The sequence below is a fragment of the Periophthalmus magnuspinnatus genome, chromosome 3 (assembly GCF_009829125.3).
Source record: "Periophthalmus magnuspinnatus isolate fPerMag1 chromosome 3, fPerMag1.2.pri, whole genome shotgun sequence".
In the NCBI taxonomy this organism is placed as follows: Eukaryota; Metazoa; Chordata; class Actinopteri; order Gobiiformes; family Gobiidae; genus Periophthalmus; species Periophthalmus magnuspinnatus.
In genome coordinates this window covers 32,597,010-32,619,716 of record NC_047128.1, presented here as the reverse complement: position 1 = coordinate 32,619,716, position 22,707 = coordinate 32,597,010, and the positions used below count along the sequence as shown (strand labels likewise).

Sequence of the window (22,707 nt, the reverse complement as noted above, 5' to 3'; positions counted from 1 at the left end):
GCTTTATGTGTTAATGGCATCTTACCCGCACCCCAGATCACATATAGAGGGGTAAGAGCTTAGAATGTAACTTTTATCAGGTTAGTTTTGTACAATGCGCCATAGCATACACCATACAATTCATGTTTTTTACTAAGTCTAAAAAGGGTGATTCTAAACCTTTTGTGATAATCTAGGCACACATTTTCACACCCGTCAGCTAAACCAATGGTGATTTTTTTAGCTAGTTTAGTATAAAGTCTTGACTCTATGATGCTAACCACATTGTCTGTACAGTTTTTATAATGGAGTCTCTTACTGCCTCTACACACCACTGTCCAGACCATTCTTACGAACAAATTTGTAGTTAATTTGTAACATTCACAATGTTTTCTTGTAAAAATGTTCTTCTGGAAAAGCACATCCTGTGAACAGTCAGGAGCACTCGTAAGAACAAAAATTCAGCTGTTTTAGAATATTATTACTCTGATAATGCTACCAAAAATTAAAATTCCTTCATGCAAATTATATATTTTCTTTAACTATTTCTTACCAACTATGCGGTCCAATTTGGTCTAACAGACTTTGCCCATATAGCCATATTGAAGTTTCTAACTCTTATATATAGAAACTTCAATATGGTTATATGGGCAAAGTTTCTGAGTAGGATCCAGTCACTCAAAATGAGTAGAGCAGATTTTATATTATTCATCTATTTATTATGTTGTGATGTGATGAGTGAATGGGTGTATGTCTGTGTTTGCACTGGCAAACTGACTGTCTATAAATGATTTCCTAACAGATTTTGATTTAATACATGTGTGATACATATGATCTATGAAGATGGTCTCCAAAAGCAGAGATAACAGACTTGCCGTTAAAGAATACTGACGTTAAGCTACGACTGTTGCCACAACTGTGGGTTGACTTTACCTGGCCTGTCAAAACCACACACTTTGACAAAACTTTACAAAGACGAGTGGGTCCTGTCTCTCCGATGTCAGAGAATGTGATTGATAGACCAACAAACATGGCGGCTTATGAGTAAAAAAAGAAAAAAAAGAGGACTGAGAAACAGTGCAGATTTCTGCACAATGATCAGTTATTTTATATTTTGTTTCTGAGTGATACAAGAATTTTTGAGAGTAGATGTGTTCTGCATTTGAGAAACCTGTGATACAATTAATTAGTGATTAATTAATTGGGTGAGGTTGGACCATCCCAAGTTAGGAGGGAGGTTTGTCACGCTTTATGGTCCGATTTCAGACCCTTCTTGTTATGAACAGAAAGAAGATCATACAAGGGCTGAGTGACAGAGGTGAGGCTGCAAGTCTGCGCCATCGGCCCCACAACCTCACACAGCACATTCATACGAGGCAAGGCAGGTATCTGGGTGATCAGTGTCAGGACATAACAGCATAATGTACCTTAGTTTAACACTAAAACCTAGCATGAACAACATAGACATATAAAGGATGTTCTGAATTGAAACATGCACATACGATAGTATATTATAACACATTACATAAAGCTGCAGTTAGCAGCTGTGGCTCATAGCTGCCATGGAAACACCTTTACATCACACCAGGAGACAATATTGGAGGCATTCATAGCCACTGTCTGACGCCTTATTTCAAGGCTGTCACACTGTTTACTTTGCGTTTGACACCTCACACTGTTTCACTTCAGCTGCTACTTATGATTTTATCCAACTTTTGAAAGTTTGTTAAGTCATTTGAGTTGAGATGAAGTAAGTTCTGAATATTCCACTTTCCCAGGTGCCATCTGCAGCCTGCTCACAGTTTATATTGAGACCGCTAACTACACATCCAAGATTAGCCTGACAGTCGCACTCACGTAAGAACTAGCATGTCACTTACACCTTCACTCGCCGAGAGCTTTTCTGTGTGAGAGACTGAAGATAGATGTGCTATGTGACAGCCTGATGCAGCGTCAGGATGTGTCGCCACAAGTCTGAACTTAATCTTAACACTCATAGATTAGACTCAAGGGGTCAAATGATGGAGTGAATGAGATACTGGTCAACCTGCTTACCAAAATGTCTCCCTATGAACAGATCTTGCTGCAGTTTGTTGCATAGTCTAATCAGGTTTCAGTTCACAGTACATATTTTAAACCTTTCCACTAGTATTAGCATTTGATAATAGATTGTCTTAACATATTAAACAGCAATAAAACCTAACTTCTTCTTGTAGGCACCAAATCCACCCTAAACAAGATGAACCCTTTCTCTGTTCCCTCTGACAGCTCTTCCATCTCTCCCTCCTTGACAGCCGTTTCTCCTTCACTTCTCACGTCAACAACATCACTCGCTCCGCCTACTTTCACCTTCGCAACATCCACCACCTCCGCCCATCCCGTGTTCCACAGTCTACTGCCATTTGTGTTCAAAGACTTGTCAAATCCCCTTTTAATACTGCACTTCCCTTGGTCTCTGACAAAAACGTCTCCATAAACTTCACTTCAAAACTCAGCTGCCCACATCAACACACGCACCCCGTCCATCAGCCACACCCGTCCTACAACAGCTCCACTGGCCCGTCACAAACTACACTCAATACAAAATCCTGCTCCTCACATTCATAGCCCTCCATAACCTCGCACCTCCATATCTCTCTGAGCTCCACCACATTGCCACTCTTCCCTGCTCCCTCCGTTCCTCCTCCTCCTTTCCCCATCTCTCTGTTCCCTCTGCTCGCCTCGTGACCATGGGGAGCAGAGCCTTCAGCCGCTCTGGAACACCCTCCCTCCTGACCTCCACAACACCGACTCACTCCCACACTTCAAATCCAAACTCAAAACTCATCTGTTTAGACCGGACTATTCACTCCACACCACCAGACCACAGCTGCACCGTCCCTTTTTAACTGTGTTTCACTTTGTTCATAATGATGCTTTTGTATTTGTTACTGTTGTAAGGTGACGTTGAGTGTCTAGAAAGATGCACAATAAATAAAATGTATGATGATGATGATGATAATGATGATGATTGTTGTTGTTGTTATTGTTGTTGTTGTTTATGGTACAGTATATCGTGCAGTTTTAGGGCCGACACTGTAACTTTTATGTCAGATGCCCTTCCTAAGGCAACACTTTCAAAAATGACTTGGAACTAAAGCAGTGATGAAACTTAAGTGCAAATTTTAGGTATCTGTTTTTTACTTAAGTACATTTTAAAGTGGATACTTTTTACTTTTATTTCACTACATTTGAGAGAAGGTACCTCCACTGCTTACTGCATTAAATTTTTGAACATGATTGAAAAGTAAAAGTATTTTTATGATAGTTTGAAACCTGCAGAAAAAGCTGAGAGCTTATTTTTTATCATGTTCATAGTTTGAGCAAACAAAAATGATCAATTCAAGTGATTCTGTTGAACAAAATTCAGCACAAATCTTTATCATAATCAATACATTTGAAGCTTTATAAGACCTCAAAACCTGTACGAAATACTTTCACTTTTTACTGTTACATTTTTATACAGGTAAATGAATACTTTGACTTAAGCAGAGTATTTTTTTGCTAGGGTATCTGTACTTTTACAAACTGAGTACTACTTTCACCACTGAGCTAAAGAGCACACTAGCTGGCCCCTTGTTAACTGAATCATTTGTATAATATATGTGTTATGGAAATAGTATGGACATTTATAACCATATTAACAAATGTTTGGAAGGTGAACCGTGATTCTAATTTTAGAGCTATTGTGAAACATGGCAATTACATGGCTTTTCTGCTTGGTGTTAATGTAAGGAAAAGTGGATTTATCAAAAGGTAGCATTCACCATTTATATTCCTCTTTAGAGCTGGACTGTAGACTGCTTGTATTTTTATAGACATTCCTTACCTCGCTGTGTAGAAGATATTGAGTCACGCCAAGGATTTGTGCGTGTATTTGGAGCTGTGGACTGTGGGGCTATTGTGTGCTGGTGTTGTAAAGGGCAGGAGGTGATACCAGAACAACACTGACATTTTAACGCTCTCTTTTCAAAGCATTTCCAGGGTAAAACTCCCTCACTAAATATAAAATGAAACTAAAGAGCAGGGAAGTGATGATATACAATCTTTGTGTTAATACAGTGAGAAGAAACATCCTTATTGACACACATCTTTAATTTTCTTTCCATTATCTAATATTCTAATATAATTTATCTACTTTACAACCAACTACTTATTATCCTTTAGGTTTTATATTGTGACCTGAATTATCACGATTATTAATTACTCAAATAAACTTACACCCTACTGACCTCATGTCGATCTATGGACATCGAATGGATCACTGACTCACACGTCTTATCCAGTATTTCAACAGTCTCTCCTGAGTGTTTGTGTGAACTTGTCAAAGGAAGTGTGAGTCAAAAGAAGCAACGGCAAGATGGAAAGAATAAAAGTGGGGGATTAATAGGGTGTGGAAGCAAGTAGTCAAATTTATATGTGCTGTGAATCTAGCGACAGATTGAAAGAGCGTTTATGTGCAGTGCAAAGGTGCTGGAGAGAGAGAGAGAGAATGAGAAGGAGAGGAAGGGGAGACGGAGGAGAGAAGAATGAAATTGGTTGTTTGTTTCCACTCTATTCTTCAATCAGTCAGAGGGACTAGCCCAGAGCAGTTAAACTTTCCAATTACCTTGAGCAGATGGAGCCTGCGGGCCTCAATTTAATACCTTTCAAATGCTTGTTGTTGTTTAACGTTATCTAATACTGACTGTACAGGTATAACAAGTACATGAACAATACAGATATATGTGTTTTCCTGCTATTTTAATTTTACCTGTATACAACCAGTGATCTGATAAGGCATTGCATTATTGAGTAGATCTGATAAATTGTGTATTTGAAAAAGGAGCAGGCCATTAAGCAGACAGAAGTAACATTCTCATTCATGCAAGTGCGCTCTTTGTGCCAGCTCGACCAACCCCACCCACGAGCTGCAGCACCATAATGGAGGAGACTAGTCCACTGTTTGCTGTCGAGTGTTTGAGTTCGAATTACCTTTTTAACAGAATTTAAGAATGAGATAAGGACAGATAAAAGTGATCTCAATACGGGAGGAAAATGAGCAGATATGAGTGGGTAGATGCGTACTCAAGGCAAATTGGTAAATCCGGAAATCTCTCCAAGTGATTGAGCGAAGAGTTATCTGAAATTAGCAGAAAATGTTGGTGGTATGGTTCCAAAAACGGACATCATTTTTAATTTTAATTGTAAATTTAGTACAATTTCATGGTGTTGGCTGAAATCAGGAACGAACAAGCCAACTAACTGCAAAGTCTGATTTTTGGAATACAAACATACAAAAGCTGAGCAGCAATTCTGTTTGTGTTATGCATAGAAATATCTCCTCATTTAAGAATGTGTAAAATAACGTTTTTGTCATTTAGGCAGGGCCGTAGTTGACTAAAGACATCCTCTGTCGGCCAAAGACTAGCCACATAAGCAGCAATTAATTAAAAGGGTGGACAAGGTCGTAAAACTATTAAACCCACCCTAAATTATACCCACAAGATCTCAGGCTCATATGGGTTCACTTAATAAACATTTATCTATACGGAAAGGTTCTAGGAAACAGTGTATTTGTATGTAAAAAGGGAGACTGACTGAGCTTTTCCTTTTTGCTGTTGTCAGTATAATTAAAATAAAACAATACGTGAACTAATACAAGTTTGTGTAGCTAATCATCATCGACTGAGCAACTAAAAACAATGTCAAAATGGAACTAACTTTAAAGCAGACAGTATATTTTTGACTATTGAAAGGGTACATTCACCTGTGCACCACATGCTGTCACCACATCTTTACCCCCGTGAGCCTCACTAACCTTGGGATGGAAGGAGACTGGAGGGAAAACGAGCGGAGGAGGGGGTGGAGCGAGAGGGCATCCCAGAGTGTGTTCAGGTGTGGGATACGCAAAGATAGATTACACACGCAACAGGCAATTTATCACTGTCACCTGCTCAGAGAGGGAAGGGATGGAGAGAGTACTAGAGAGTGGAAAGAGAAGAGAGGGAGAGGTGTTTGAGAGAGGGGTTAAATAAATAATACAGATGTAACGGCACTGATAAGAAAGGGTAACATGGATGTGAAATATTTAGTCTGATCAGTGCTAAGGTGAGGAAGAGCCCTGAAGCTGTAAAGGCGCAGAAAAGCAGGAGGAGTTATATTGTTCATAATATCCCCAATCTCTGAGCACACTTCTACTAGAATAAGCTACACAGGAGACTTCAGCCAAGGCGTTAGCTGTTCTATAATGTAATCCCAAATCCTCATTCATTTAAAGATTTCTATGACTATTTCCGGTGCACAATTGAGTCCCAAGTCGCATGTTACTGCTTGATTATTGGTTGCAATTTCTGTACAAATAATCTACTTTTGAAATTAAAAAGTCCCACAGGTATTTGCAAGAAAAAGACATTTAAAACAACTTTAGAGTACAGCTGTAGATGTGCATATTATTTACATATGTGCTATTCTCCAGAAGTCTTGCTGTGAAACCAAACCCTTCAAATGAACCCAGTAATTTACCTCAACTATTTTTAGATGTTATTGATGTGGGTTATTTCCAGTTACAGCCCTGGTGGCTCTAATACCTCATTTATAATGTAGTCCCTACGTGCATGTGATGTTTATTGTTCACTATAAAAAGTTGCAAAATATAGAAACACTGGATAATATTGGATAATATTGGATGATAAACCCTCTTGCCATGTGTATTTCCCTTGTATTCACATCCAACAAAGGCATTTTCTATTAACATGCTGTGCCAATAAAGTAAATCTTAGATGAAAACGTACAATACTTTGCAGATTTCTTTAAATATTCTGCCTGTTTTTGATTAGATTTAACATCCTATTTCAAAAACTGCCCTACTGACCACATGATGATTTTATTTTTGCCTGTGTGGACAAAGTGTTTAATGAGCAGTTAACCCATGACTAATCCATGGCAACAACACAAAGCCAATTAATTAAAGTAGTTAGTGGGAAATTGTGGCTGCTTGCTTAGCCTCTGGCAGAAGTAGACCAGACATCAATGACTAGAGCCTCAAAAAACATGCACTGACCTTATTTCTAGAGATGTAAAACCTGGAGAGTGCAGACCTCCAACAGAGCATTTGGCACTATCTCACAATGGTGTTAATTTAGTTTATATCTGAACTGGAATGGTACTGACCCATCAAGTCCTGACATGGTAATTATCTATTTGCAATGAGAAATCTAGGAACCAGAATAGAATAAATGGATTGCACATTTTTCTATTGGTCCAGGTTAAGATGTACTTGAATTTTCTCATATAATGTAGGGACCCAGCTCCAGATCTTATACGCTTGGTCAGAATTACCTTAGCTGAGGTATTTTTCCTGTTTAGATGAGGAAACCCACCTAGACATGGGTATATAAATAAAGGTTTATCATTATGTGGTAAGAAAAAGGCGTAATACATCAAATAATTGGTCCAACCCTGTATCAATATCCTAGAACACATGTGTTAAACTCAAGGCCCAGGGGCCAAATGCAGCCCGCCATGTCATTTTATGCGTCCCGCGACAAGGTAAATTTAAATGTACTGTCTTAAAATGTCAGTTTATCAGGAGTTATGCAGTTACACAGACATATTTTTTATATCTTTGCAAATTTGAGTTGAACCATTTTGCTGATGTGGCCCTTGGTGAAATTGAGTTTGACACCCCCGTCCTAGAACTTATATCAAGTACCTCTCCTGGGTTGGTGCAAATAGCAGTAACAGTATTGGTGCATCCCTGTATTTTTCTCAGGCATTCTCCCAGGCACTACACACAGTAGAAGTCTCCATGGAAGCTCCATGCAGCAAGTGATTTACATCGCCTATAGCTACTTAGTTTGTGTTATGTTAATTAATTTCCACATCACCATGGTAACAAACATTTTAATGTGTTTTCTTTGTTATTAATAAAGCCTGTCATCTTCTTAGAGGAGTGTGTGTGTCTTTGTGAGCTGAAGCTAATGTTTGTCTATTAGTCTCATCTGTAATGCATAATGATTTTCTGTGTAAAATGTGTGACCATGTAACCTGTGCACACTCATTACTGGTCCATCTGAAGGAATGACCAATTAAAAAGGCGATTAAAGTAGGCATACATTATGATGCGAGTTTGGGGGAGGTGCTGTGTCTTTTAAAAGGCATCAAGAGGAAACTTGCTGCATCCATAGATAGTACACTGAATGAAACGATGTTACTTCAAAAACGTTGTTATCAAAGACTTGTTCTATTCTGGATATATTCTTAGTCAGTGTATGTACTTTGTTGGTGGTGATAATAGACAGAGATCTACTTGAATGTAAACCTACAGAAGCGTATTATAAACCAGTTTAGGTGTTTACCACATTTCTGTCCCGCCATAATGTTGTCACGATACCAAAATTCCAAAATAGATACTGATTCTGATACCACAACAATAATAAAACACAATTAGAAGTCTTTATTATTACCATTTGAACTCGAGTATTAGCCGATATAGCCGATCAAGACCCTTCTAAAACTATTAAAGAAAGGTCAGTTTTGTCCTGTTTATATATTTTTTCAGTATCAATAGCCTACGTGTACAAATGAGTATCTAGTTTTGATTCTAGTTTTAGTATTTGTTTAGCATAATCTGTCCTTATGGTGCAGAGATGTTGTCACGTCTTTGACTCTGTGCTCCAGGATTGCTGAGTTTCCTTTATCCCTGCAAAGTTACTGTTTTTTTTACAACAATAGGAATGTTGAAGAATGCGTACGTGAGTGATGTATAGTGTGCGTTTCATTGTGATACTGAGACAGACCTGTGCTTGACCTCCGCTGCTGTGACACTTGTTGTTTATGTTTTCTGACGGTCATTTATTACCTGCGTGGTATTGACCTTGCCTTCTTGCAGACACCCATCATTCAGCATTATACACACACCAAACATGCCATCAATCTCCATCAGGTGACCAACGTGCAGATCATGAACCCCCAAGACGCTAGAAATGTATCATATTTTTCCCTGTCTCGTTCATTTGCTTTTGTGTTTTGGACCGTTGCTGCTTGTCAGGCTGTTATAACACTGTCTCACCCCAGTGTCCTCGGTGAAGGCGAAAGAGACAGACTGCATCTGTTCTGCATGAAATCACAAATCCTAGAGTAGCTGAGAGACGCAAGTGGGCATTATGTTTTTGAGAAAAGGAAAATAGAGTAATGAAAGATCTCTTGGGTGGCGGTGGCACAGTCGTTACACCATTAGCCCACAGACCAAAAGGCTTGAGGTTCGTTCACTGCGTAGTCTCATGTGTCCATGAGCTAGTCACTTATCCCACCTTTCTTATGTCGGTGTGTAACTGGTCGTGGGAGCCGAGGCCGTCAGTCTACACCACTACTTTTTTAGCTAAAGAAATAGCATAAAACAACATAACATAAAACATAACATAAACAAACATAATAACTAGAAAAAAAGAAACTAAATATTTCAAAAGCTCATGATTTTTCGAAGGGGTAACCTATCATCATGGGGTTGCTTCCTGGCTCCAACTGTTCCCTGAATGTCTCTCCCTGCTCTCCACCCCGTTTCATTACATATTTCATTCATTTATTACTACAGATGATTTTGGCTTTGTCTTACTGTCCTGACTGAATACTGTATTACTAAAACAATTAATCAACAGAAAATTGCTTTTGTATTATAATGTAAAACCTGTGCATGAGTAAATGTATGTAAAATATGCTTGTGAAGGTGCAGGTGGTATGAATGCAGAGTGAGAGGGGGAATTAGCATGGAGGTGGACGGGAGCTTTATGCTCACGCGTTACTCATCCGGAACTGATTACACACACGGTCCATATAGTCACATTCATCCTGATATAACAGCCTCCTCTCCTTCTGAGGTGTTTGAGCCGAGGCAGTCAGACCTGAGGCGGTATTGTTCACATTGTCTGTTCATCTGTCAAATTCTCATCAACACCTCACTGCTGCCTCATGAGCAAAGGTCAAGGGTCAGACCTGCGTGTTTGATGTTGGTACTTGCCAAAGTTATGTAATCAACCACTTGTCTATCTAATTTAGGTCTGGGCAATATGACAAAAACATGTATTAAAAAAATAATCAATTAAAATATATACATTTTCCTCATACTGATCGATCAATATTGATTTCCAGAACATAAACAATACCAACTTGACACAAAAAATACTCTTCCAAGTCTAAATTATGCTCGAAATAGCATGCTAACAAGATTGGCTGTAGAACTCCAAGCAGATTCAGTAAAATTCTAATAATCCCACAACCCCACTCAAATTAAATTTTTACTTACATTTTAAAATAATAATATTGGTAAAAATATATATGCATGTGAATTAGGTTATCATAAATAATATAAACTGTTGCTTTAGATGCTTAATTATGTACATTTTATTGTTTTGTAATTAAAGTGCAGTCAGTTAAGATCAATGGAGAATATGTGGTTGAACTGGATATGTATAATAAGTAATTCATCCGCAGAGGTCAGCACAGGGTCGGCACTGACCATCACTTTTTCATTTGGCTCTGTGCTGCCTGGTCATGCATAATAAGAATAGAAGTACCTTTGTCTCCCTTACATGAGCAATTTAACCACTCTGAGCAAGTGTACTGCGGAGCGCTGAGATTTATGGAGTGCTGAAGAAAGAAAAAAGTATTGGGTAATGAATAGAAAATGGTTGAACGCGGTAATTATTCCCGAATCTGCTAGGTCAAATTAAAACAATAGATCGGAATATACCATTTTAAATAGAGCTGGGAATCACAGGGTCCATCACGATTTGATTCAGGATAATACGATAATATCACAATATGTCAATATGTGTGATAATATATTGCACATAAAATGCTCTGACATATCACTCTGTTTTGGTTTAAATTGGACAGTTTGGCCCCATCTCAAATCGCTCTAATTTGGAGCAACAGGGCTCTCATGTGAAGGACCAGCACTTCACGGCATGTGCTCAGGTGTGTGTGAGGAGGCCAATGGAAAGAAGCCAGAAGAGGTTCAATGTTTCTTTGTCTGCTAATTTTCTGGCACAGTTTGAACTTTTCCTATTTTTCCCCATAAAGGACAGCTCCAGACTTGGCAGCACCAGAGGACTGCTATTTATATGTCGAGCAGTTTATTTTGCCCCATGTGTTGTTTGCTGCTAATTAAGACGTACTCGAGGATATGAAAACTGGGTCCCTCTGTCACATTCTGCTGCTATAACTACACTGTTCAGTATATTGTGTTTTCACTTAATATCTTTCTCTTAAGCTAATCAAATGTGTTTCTGTTACGTGTAGCATTGCTGATTGACTATAATGCACTAATATACAGCAACTCATAGTCAGTAATGCACTTAAAGCTTTATTGATTTATTTATTTATTTATTTTGAGTCAAGATTGATCATACAAGAAAAGAGAATTGTGATAAATGTTTTGCCATATCACCCAGCTCTAGGTCAGATTGAACCGCAACCTTTGTGTTTGTGAGTGAATACTTTGAATACTAACTCTGTGTGTGTAATTTCATGTGTTTCCATAACCATTATATTGCATTCTGTAGAGGTCACACTGGACCCAACCAAACCATTTTGCTCTTGTAAATATATGTCATAACCTTTGACGAGGAGAGGAGATAAACTGCCCAACAAAATGGAATAAATGCATGCATAAACACAATTGACACTTCAGAATTGCCTCCACGCACCCGCCTGCTAATCCTGACTTCATATTTCATGCTCAAGCCCAGTTTTCCATCGCCTGGAGCCTGCATGTACAACTCCATGCAAGCTACATATGCCTGAAAACTGCTGAAAGCCTTGTATTGGCAACGCTGCTTAGTGCGCCCAAGTAACAAGGCTGTCTTTATCTATAAATACACATGTACATGAAGGTTTAGGCCTTTAGTGTGTGTGTGTGCGTGTGTATGGGTGTGTGTGTGTTGGGGGAACATGTGGTCGTGTGGTTTGTTGACACAGCCTAACAAGCAGCTCCCACTTTGAGAGACTACATTTAACTAATAGATGAAGTGCTACTTTGTGAGAGCCGTGTTCATGTCCACATAACCTGTCACTCTAGATACAGAAACTCTTTAGAGTAAATGTAAGTAAAAGTAACAGTAACAGGGATTTTATTTAGTGCAGGGTTCAAGTTAAGTCAAGTAATGTACAGAAATCTTACTAATCTTTGAGACAATTTGCTTTATTATTAAGGCTTCATCCAAATGTAAAAGCTAAAAAACTAAGACACACAAAGTAACAATAAAATGGTCCCACAAATCCCTTGAATACTTTTATAATACTTTGTTATTTTTTTATATTTGACATAGATACCATGACCATCACTGTACTATATTGTATAAACACATCCAGAATAACTTGTGTTGAGCGTTTATAAATGTAATGGACGACTATTCCAAATCTCTACCCTTGAAGGAAATAACTGAGTACACGTGGAAATAAGAATTTACTCAAAACATCGTGAGGAATCTTGATTGAACCTATGAGCTTTAGAAAAAGTCCCGTGATGTAACGTCTGCCTGTCAGTCAGTCAGTATATATCTGTCCAGAGATAACCTGTGCCCATCACCTCAGTATTGATTAGACACATACACACGCAGATTCACACAGTGCATCTCCATAACTCATGTATTGATTAAGCTTCAGAGAGGCAAAGAGACCAGGCATCAATTTGATTAATACTGTACACGCTCCGGCTCCCTCAGGCCTGATGTATTGAGATATTTAAATAAGATGCTCTATATCTGTGTAATCCCTCAGTCGTCCAGGTGTGATGAGTAGCAAAAGAAACATCCTCTTCTTTTAGCTGGACAAATGTTTTAAAGTGAAGACATTTTGCTGCTCCTCCAAGCGACTTCTTCAGTTCTGGTCAGATTGCTGCCTTATATGTATCTAAAGGGAGGAGCTAACCACATTGAAACTAACATACCTGTATTTGTTTACAGTTTCTGTTTGTTAGTCAGGTCTATTGAACTACACTAAGTGTGAGTTGTGCCTGAGTCATAATAATCATTCAGGCCCCTAATGGATGCTCTCACAACTATTATCATCCTGGGTATCACTGTTGTTTTCCTTGTTTTGATTTAAGTCTGAGGAAGTTATAAATAAGAGGCTGAGACATGATTTATCTCCTATTTATAAATCCATCCTCACTCCTCAATCGAAACAAGGAGAACAACGATATATTGCTCTTGATCCTGCAGACTATAATGATGCTGTTTGCAGTACACTAGAGACGTGGTAGCTTTATTCTATGGTTTGAAAAACATCAGTTAACTATCAGCATAGAAGTTTATTATAAATAATCCCAATAATCCAAGGTTTCTTATTCAAATTCCACTCCGAGCATAACCGTCAGAGGGCTGTTCATCCAGGTCTGTGAAAGTCATTCTCAGGGAAGATGTGGCTGTAGAAGGTCGTACCTACACAAAGTGTGACTGAGGAGTGAGTAAAGCTTGTCAAGCTCTTATTTTATTGCAAACTTGTTAATGTAAAAAGAACAAGATTCCATAAATGAATGCAGTGAACACCTGAGAATACAGGCTCAAGTTGAAAGAAAACAAAACACTGTGATTATTTCAAACTTGTTAAAATAGCTGGAAAGGAAAAGTATGTTGAAATAGCCGCAATTACTGTAATGTTAGGTTTGTGAAAGTTCAGTAAAAAGAGTCCAACGAGTAATTACTGTTATCAGCAGTGTGAACACCTACCACAGATGTTTGGAGGAATTTGAACGAAGAATTTAGAAGAAGAAATTTTCAACATTTTGCACGCTCTTTCCTATTTTTAGTCTCACCATTTTTCTGCAGCCAGTTGTACAAATTATGCCAAATTCATGGTATTTGTTAGCGATGGTATTTGAAATGTGTATCAAATCCTAATTGATTTTTAATGAACTCTACTAGATATTTTGAGCAGTAGTGATTTATAGCAGGGCATTTACAGTGTCTATGGTCTGTGCGCGTGGCTCCAATTAGCTGTGGAAACTCCGACACGCTCCGAGTGCTTACACAGTCACGCAAAACAAACCGCTTTGGTTTTGTGCACAAACAAATTGGACAAATACCTCCATGCCGGCCCCAAAGCCAAACTATAATTGTACTACACATACTACTGTTGACCCAAAATCAACAGCCCAGCACAGGACAATGGTTGGATGACCAAGCGGGTTTCTGTGTTTCAGAACGTCTTGCTCCTTCGTTTATTGGACTTCACTTACACAATTATACAATTCAATTAAAACTATTTGAAACTACTCACTTTTATGTTACTGTACAACTCATGATTCACATTTCTTCATATTTGTGCTCACATGGAAAGAATTATCAATGTATAAATTGTGTTCTGTGAAAGTTGATTTAGCTTTAAACTACATAATTAAATCAATCATCACAAGAAATCAGTACATGAACATAGATGTGTATTATTGTTTAGACCCAGTGAAGGGGAAATGCAGCTTACCTGGTCTTACTTGTATTCACTGGCTAATTCTTTGTAAATTGTGTTTTCATGATGATTTCTAAACTGAAATGCATATAACTTTCTTTTTTGAATAAGTTGTGAATTCCAAAATTGTGAAATCTGACTTGGTTTTGTTGTAAAAGTTAAAAATGCAGTAGTTGTGCAGTATAATATTGGCTGTGGAGCACTAACAGAGAGCTAAGGTAACTTGCTGTATACCTTAATGTTCATTGTAGTATTGTACACCTCTGATGTCTGCAGCCTCTGTGTCCCTCGCTCTTTTAAACTGTGTTGCCTGAGGAGGTGTGTGCGCTTGAGTTTGCTCCTCTGTGGATCTTTACAAATCAAACCCTGCAGCTACACTGTATTCCTGGTGCTTTCTATAAATACTCACAGTCATGACTTACTTACAATATCTGTGATCTTTTTTTTTTTTTTTTTTCTACTACAGGCTTCACATCTCACCTACAAACATGTTCTCAAGTGTTTCCCTTTGTGAATGCCAAAGAGACCTAGCAATCAGGCACTTCAACCATTTATTTAAAGTGGCACTGTGTAACTTTTCTGCTGGAGGGTTCACCGCCTGCATGTTTCAATAGAGATGTTATTACTTTACCTGCGATGTTTGACAATTGTGAAGGGAGATGTCTTTTTAAACACATTTTAAACACATTACCGAGTTTGTTGAATTGACCCACACAGTCCAGTTGGTTCTATTGTGAATCACGTCTGATGGATAATATCCGCTGCACACTGGAAACATCCCACGCAATGTGCAATTTTATTTAGCCCTATGATAATAATAATTTGGCTCTAACCCACTCAAATCTGCTCAAATAAGAGAAAAAAAAATGAATAGAGTTAGCTATATAATATCGTAGTTGCTGTTTTGGAGATAAGCAAATTTTAAATGTTGATTATCTTGGTTATCTGTATATCTGTTTAAAAAATCTACAGTGTAATCTTCTTCTTTTGTTAAATTTTTTTCTTTTTGTTTGATTTCACAGCCCATTCACTATTTGTGTGATACTTGAATCTCACCAAGATATTTGTGGGCACATTTTAGAACATTTAAGATGGATAAATAAAATAGTTTCTTAAGAGAAAACCTGAAAAATGTATGTTCCACCCACAAGTAGGTCCTAAGTTGAAGACATAATCACATTAACGTTACCTGTCTTACTGTTATTCGTGATTAAAAGTAATGTTGATGTGACTAAGGTGAGTTTCTGACCTGTTGTCTTTTTGTCTCTTTTTTGTCTCTTCCAGGACCCCTCCTTCTCGCTGCTGCTCCATGACAAACTGCAGGTGCCCAACAGCTCTCGGCGGGCGTGGAACGAGCGCGACAGCCGCTGCGACGTGTGCGCTACTCACCTCACCCAGCTCAAACAGGAAGCAGTGCGTCTGGTCCTCTCCCTCGACCAGTGGGATCTGTCACCCGCCTCATCGCCTCCGGCTCTCATTGGACGATCTTCGGGAGGACCGGCTTTTTTCCCATCGTCTGTTTCATCTGCTGCTGGATCTTCGTACGCTTCTTCTCAGTCCCCCTCCCCGAGTCCTAATCACACCCCAACCCCAAGCCCCATTCACGGACGTTCCTGCAGTCCCCCTGTGGGGCTGAACTCTCCCGGACCAGGGAACAGGCTGGGGTCCAAGCCCAGTTCTCTCGGCCTCAGTGGAGGAGAGAGAAGGAGTGCCTCGCCCAGTTTAGGAAAGGCAGCCAGTCTCCAGCAGCAGCAGATTGTAGTAAATAGCTCTGGATCTAACAGTGGTAATAGCAGTAATAATGGAAGTAATGCAGTGGCACAGGCCCACCAGCTTCTGAACCGAAGTAATGGAGGAGTCACACTCTACCCATATCAGGTGAGCGCACATACACATACACTGTAAACACTAAAATAGTATTTGTCACACTGTCTAATTATTTGGTCATTATAATGTGACCCACTTCCTACTGAAGCACCACAAATTATGAGTTCATATAAATGTACACTGTGTTTTAAGTCTATATAACAACATATAAGAGTGTTGGTGATTTACACGACATATTTGCGTACATTTTGACCAACCAAAATACTGATTGAGCTCAATTTATCAAACTCCTAAATCACCTAAAGTAAATAAAATGTAATGTTTTTGTTTACCTATTTATATAAAACAAAATTGGGGAAATATTCTTTGTCAAAATAGCAGCAACAGTGCAGCAATAGTGTGTCATTTGGATGGAAAATGATGTAACACTCATTGGGAGTCTGCTTTAACGGTGAATCCAGTGACACTGACTGAACCTGGATAGTGTTCATCATTAGTGAGCTCGTATATATAAAAATATGAAAAATTCTCAAATTCACCATGTATCTGCTCAAATAAGATTGCAGAAAAAAGGAAGTTGTTTCAGTTGCTAACGTGCTACAGTAGGAGACTATGAGAGCGGTATAATACAAGAGGATGGAGGGTGGTGAAGCGCCTGGGGTGACGGTGGTCCGGAGGCGAGTTTGGGACCTGAGGGCTGTGTGTGCGTATCGCTGCGTCTCTGTACACTCGCGCTCTACACATGTAATAATTCATACAGTAATAATTAGGACTCCTGGGATGCCATGTCACATAGCCCTAGTACTCCCTCAGTCCTGTACTCCCATGCTCTCCTTGTACTTGTGTTTTATTTCTATGTGTCTTTTGAGGCTGCTTCTTCACTGTCGCCTCCCCCATTACACGGGAGAAAGGACTTGTCCCTATTCCTGCAGATATCAGCATCAAATCATGGTCCGATATTCATTTTAGGAGCTGATGCAATATATCCAGTATTTGTGTTCACGCCGATACTGATATTAAGGTTTTAAATTCCATATCGAAGCCCACAAATCGATGTTAAGTTAAATAAATTAATTGGCTATCCCTTGTTGTAAAAATAATAAGTGTATTTCTTTGTGATATAAAATAATTTGTAGCATAATTGTGTAAAAGAAAATTACTCTTCTATTTCCATTTTTAATTGTTTGTCTGTTTAAAAAGACACATCTCACACAAAAAACAGGGACAGTTTAGTAAAAATTAGTAAAAATATCAGATACATTTTCAATATGTGACCGATACTGATATTGGAACCAGTTTAATTGAAGCATAGCAGTCCAGAAGTGTAGAAATATGATCATGGCTTGTATTTTCTTCCAAACAATACACGCTTGGTTGAATTTCGCTAAACACTAAACAATGACAGTTATTGTTAATAAAAGAAACTGTTCTGAAGATTTTCCTCGGGAAATTATGTTTTAGCAGCATGTTTTGCAGCTGTGATTTGATGAAAGTCTGTTTTGTCATTTCAAACTAGTCTTTTGTCAAATCATTTTTCAATGTTTTGTATTTTGTAAAGGGGGTGTTTCCGCTGTTGAGTTTGACAGTAGTGATTTTTCAGCAACAATAGACAAACATAGCACCATAATAAATCACTTTCATTTAGATTGTCCCATGGGGCATCAGGTAAGAACGGAGTACAGCTAAACAGAGGACGTTAAGGCTTATGTAGGTCAAATATATACAGCCAATGAAGAAAAATGAATCTGTAGCATTTTAAATATTTACTAAGACTAATTTGGTTGACTTTTAGATGTTCTTGTAAAACATACTTCCACAATGACACGTGTAGGACGATGCAGACGTGACGTAACCTAGGTCAGGGGTTTATGACACATTTGAAAACACTGGTGTCCTTGGATGTTTTAATTATGTGTTAAATTTTAATAGCTGTCTTAAGATGAAAACAAATCATACCAAATGAGATGATAATTAAAACTTGACCTTTATACAGTGCAACATAATGGCGCTAGATAAAAAAGATACAGATTAAAAGGCAATGACAAGGGAGACAGAAGGGCCCCATTGTGTGAAGTTATAGCTGACATTAAATTTTTTGCTTGGTCAGCTCCACAGCAGGTGACATTATCCTTGTTTTATATTTACCATAAATTCACCCATTCGCCCTTAGAAAGTGTTGGAAAAAATAGGATAGTAAGAATAGCACTTGAGAGGTTGCAGAGGACAGAGATATTGAATTGAAATCATGTTACAACAATCTTTAAACATTGAGCGCCTATAGTTTCCAATAAGTATAAAATGTCCAGCTATTCTCTCACCGTCTCTTTGGTGTAATGGTGGTATTGGACACTTGTTTGTGCAAAGTATAGTGCTTTCATGATGAATGCCCACTCTCCTCCTCTGTGTCTCTGCCTGGTCCAATTGTGCTGGAGTAAGCAGTTAGATTGTTTTACAGATTGGATCCCCACTATTCCCATGATAACAGCACACAGACCACACACACAGAATGAGAGCGAGAAAGAGGGACACGTATGTTAGCTTTCTCCACCATGGTCCAGTACAGCTTTGCTTTCTGCATTAGGTTCAGTTGAAATGTGTGAGACAGATGAGAAGGGAGGAGGTCACTACATGGTATTTCTGTTGAAGGAAGATGAATAAGTTAGCATTTACCTTTTTGGAGAAGCTTTGGAAATAAATGTGCTGCTTGTGAAATTGTGAAGCAGTGTATCTTGTTTGAAAGTTCAGTTCTCTGTGTTTCTGGGGAAATCTGAAATTGAATTCATCACAGTCAGACAGCAGCTCCAGTCTACAGACTTCAGTACGTGTCCCACATGAGAACTAATGCTGTGCTTTCACTTTCTCCTCCTCTGCTCACTACCCCACATTTGTCTTGCTATTACCTAAACCATTGTCTGTCCTGCTGCTATGACCTAATCTCCCCAATGGGAGCATTAAAGTTTCATCTAATGATATTTCGTATAATTTATGGAGATATCTGGAGATAGTATAGTGCAAATTGTAGATTGCATAGTGAGTGGGATGCATTAGATTCACAACAGTGGGTCTCTTTTGTATTGTTTAGAGACTGCACAGTGTAGATAGGAGATCTAATCATCAGTCACTGGTTTATTTCCAAGACAGTAGCAACTGTTGAAATATTCTAAACACATTACAATGTTAGCACAGCCCCCTGTATGAAAAGGTTTAGTTCATATAAAATATGTATTTTACACATTCCACCTCCATTTTAGAATTTCCTTATAAAATGCCCGGATAAAGCGGAAGAAAATGGATGGAAATGGATGGAAATGCAAAAATTCCTCTTTTGTTTATTTTTTAGTTTGCCAAACAACCCACAGTAGGATTTTTTTTTTTTACTTAGTTTTGAGAACAAATATTTAACAATTGTTGAGGTGTTTAGCCTCTACACATGTGCACTCCACTGAATAAGAATGGATGTAAATGCAGGGGGAATGTGGCCCATAAAATATATAGAGGCATCTCATTTCCGATGGGTAATCTATCAAGCCAGTGGGTGCGTGCCCTGGACCCTCATAGCCCTCAGCTGTAAATATGCGCTCAACAAAGTGATTTACACACACTCACGTACAGGTACAGAGAGGTGTCACCCCACATGCACATGGACACACAGACATGTGCACAGCAGACATACGCAGGGGACATGTACAGACTCACATCACTGCTTTATAGCAGAGCTGGGCTGTGATTTAGAAGCTGCAGTGTCTGGCCTCTGGCAGCCCATAAAGAACTATAATCAATAATCCATATCCACTTTTGGAGTGCCTCAGATACAGACACATAAGACCTTTACTATGCACTATACATGCAGACTTCATATGAATCTTCTGACTTTTGTGTGTGCGTCTCCGACAGTGAAAATGTAAAGTAACTTTATACTATACTGTATTGGAAGAATATATTACAGCATAGTCAAAGATGCATCTAGACATAGGGGTTAATATAGTGCAGGGTTAATATAGTGCCAGACTTTTGTGTTGGTCCCAAGCCAAGACAAATGCAAATGAAAACAAATGCTTTAGGAAGTGCACAACAATCTATGCCAAATACTATGCAAATCAGTTTGTGCTCAAATATTACATTTGCTGTGGGAGACTCCGGTGGGGAAATTGCATTCCAGCCAGGTCCATATTTATTCAGTGCTTTTTTGACCTTGTCATTTGCCCTCCATAATATAATCACATGACATGTAAATCGCTTTCAATAGCTGGGAGATTATTGACTTAAATGTGAATGAATTCAATAAAGAGAGAGTGGTAGCTGGAACCAAGCATGTCAAGACTATGATTAATCGATAATCGTGATTATTCAGGTCACAATATCAGCACAAGAACCTGAAAAATTAACTAATAATAAATAACTATAATAATCTATTTCAGAAGCAAAAATTAGGTCATTTAAATTTCCATCTAAACTCTATCTTTACTATAAAAGTAAACATAAATGTAGAGTCTGACTATCTGGCCATTTATGTCACATTAACTTTACTTAATCATACTTAAAGTTTGATTTGTTAAAGATGGTCACATACCGGTCATCTATTATTCTGTGTGAATGAAAGTGAATCAAGGATTTCACTGTTGTCATGAAGTCAATATTGGCGAATGCTTATAAAATAGCGATGCTTTTTCTACACTAATATTTGTTATTGTGAGTTCCCTGCGGCTGCGACCTACACACATTTCCTTTACTGGTGTTGTATCGCTGTAAAACTCCTGTGCTATAATATTCCATATCTCTCTCAGATTTCCCAGGTGCTCTCCGAGGCCTCTAGAGAAGACGGGTGTGAAAGCCGCTCCAACACCAGCTCTCCTTCTCACACCAGCTCCTCTCCACACACAAACTCCCCGTCCCACACCTCCACCTCCTCCACCACCTCTGCAGCTGCCTCCTTTTTTGCCAGGTAATGATCACATGTTTGTATTGATACTGGACACACTTTACATTTGTTTTTCTTAGCAACTGCTGCAAAAATGTGACTCTAAACTGAATGAGAGCGATGTTATCTGAATGTATGTTTCTCGATACAATAGTCCCTTTTCATATCTCCCTGGATATGTTATTGCTTTGCGTGGAATGTTCCCCAGTGTAGCATTAACCTCATCTATCTTACATTTTATTCACTTCAAGGCGTTTTCATTGTTACCTATCAGCGGGCTCGCCTCTCCACAAATCTGAGCTTGCTGGTATCACACGCTTGTTGCCATGACGATAGGCAGGTTTTACTAGGACCAGCAAAAGAAAAACTGGATTTTCATTGTCTAAATCTAGTGTTATTTTTCAAGTTTTTTTAATTTGAGATGCTCTTTCTGTCCATCGTTCTGTGTTTTTAACCAGGCTTGGGATTGACATGCACCAATGAGCCCATGAAATAAGAAAGCTATTACTTTGCGATCATATTTAAAAATACTTCACATAATTAGCTTCTTCAGTATCCCCGGTTAAATTATGTCTGCTGTTTCATCTGCTTGTATTCTCGCGTGTTTACTTAAATCAATCTACACTCCATACAGTGATGAGGTTTGCAATCAGATCCCGGGAAACATGGCAGACACAAAATAAATATCACTCACCTAATATAAATGAATAATTGATGAATAAACATAGCAGGCTTAAAATGAAGGTGTAAATTATGTATGGCTAACACAAGACTATCAGGGTGTCACTCTGTCTGACGGATTGCCCAGCCGTCCAATATAATGACACGGTTTAAGTCATGATACCTTCCTCTCCTCTCGTCTGTTTCTTTCTCTATAATTCCTCCACCTCTTCTTCCCCTGGCATGTGTTGAAAGATAATGCTATGTGTGTGCGTTAGAATGACACTCTCCCAGGTGCACTTGCTGCCATCTATCGTCAAAGTTCCCCGCTCAACGTAACTCTTAAATTTAGGAATGCACAAACCTTACTTTGCCTGACCCCTCAATTGTCAAGTAACCTCGTCATTTTGAAGTCTGGTTCCATATAAACGCACGTGTCTTTGGGGTCTATTTATGAGCATTAACCTTGTAAGTGTAAAAACATGTTTGTTTAATGGTGCAGGTGTCACTGGATGGCGAAAGGCTTGTGTGCATCCACTAACCAGCTGTCACTCACGCGCTCTTATTATAGCAAATATGTTGAAACCTTCCACTTTAATTGGCAAAAAGGGACTCAAAAAGTGTCACATTTTAGCCCTGGATGGTGGATGGTCCACGGGCATCAGTGCAAATGGGAATGTGTGTTTGGGATCAATGGATGTAGCCGTGCATCGACGGAAAATCCCTTGACTGTTTTGGTCCAAGCGTGGAGCGCATACAAATACTCTCATTATAATGTCTCACTCTACAGTTTAAAATTCCTTTGTCCAAGATGTCTGCCTTCACCTGATCCCAGCCTC

At 38.7% G+C, this 22,707-nt stretch overlaps 1 protein-coding gene across 1 annotated transcript in view; it reads left to right on the top strand.

Moving 5' to 3' along the window:
* The window catches only part of kif26ba (kinesin family member 26Ba), a 57,048-nt gene that overhangs the window by 3,833 nt on the left and 30,508 nt on the right, over window positions 1–22,707 (top strand). Inside the window, exons 3-4 of the mRNA XM_055230793.1 lie at window positions 15,748–16,341; window positions 21,075–21,232. Coding sequence (XP_055086768.1) covers window positions 15,748–16,341; window positions 21,075–21,232 — 752 coding nt within the window. The remainder of the gene's footprint in view (window positions 1–15,747; window positions 16,342–21,074; window positions 21,233–22,707) is intronic.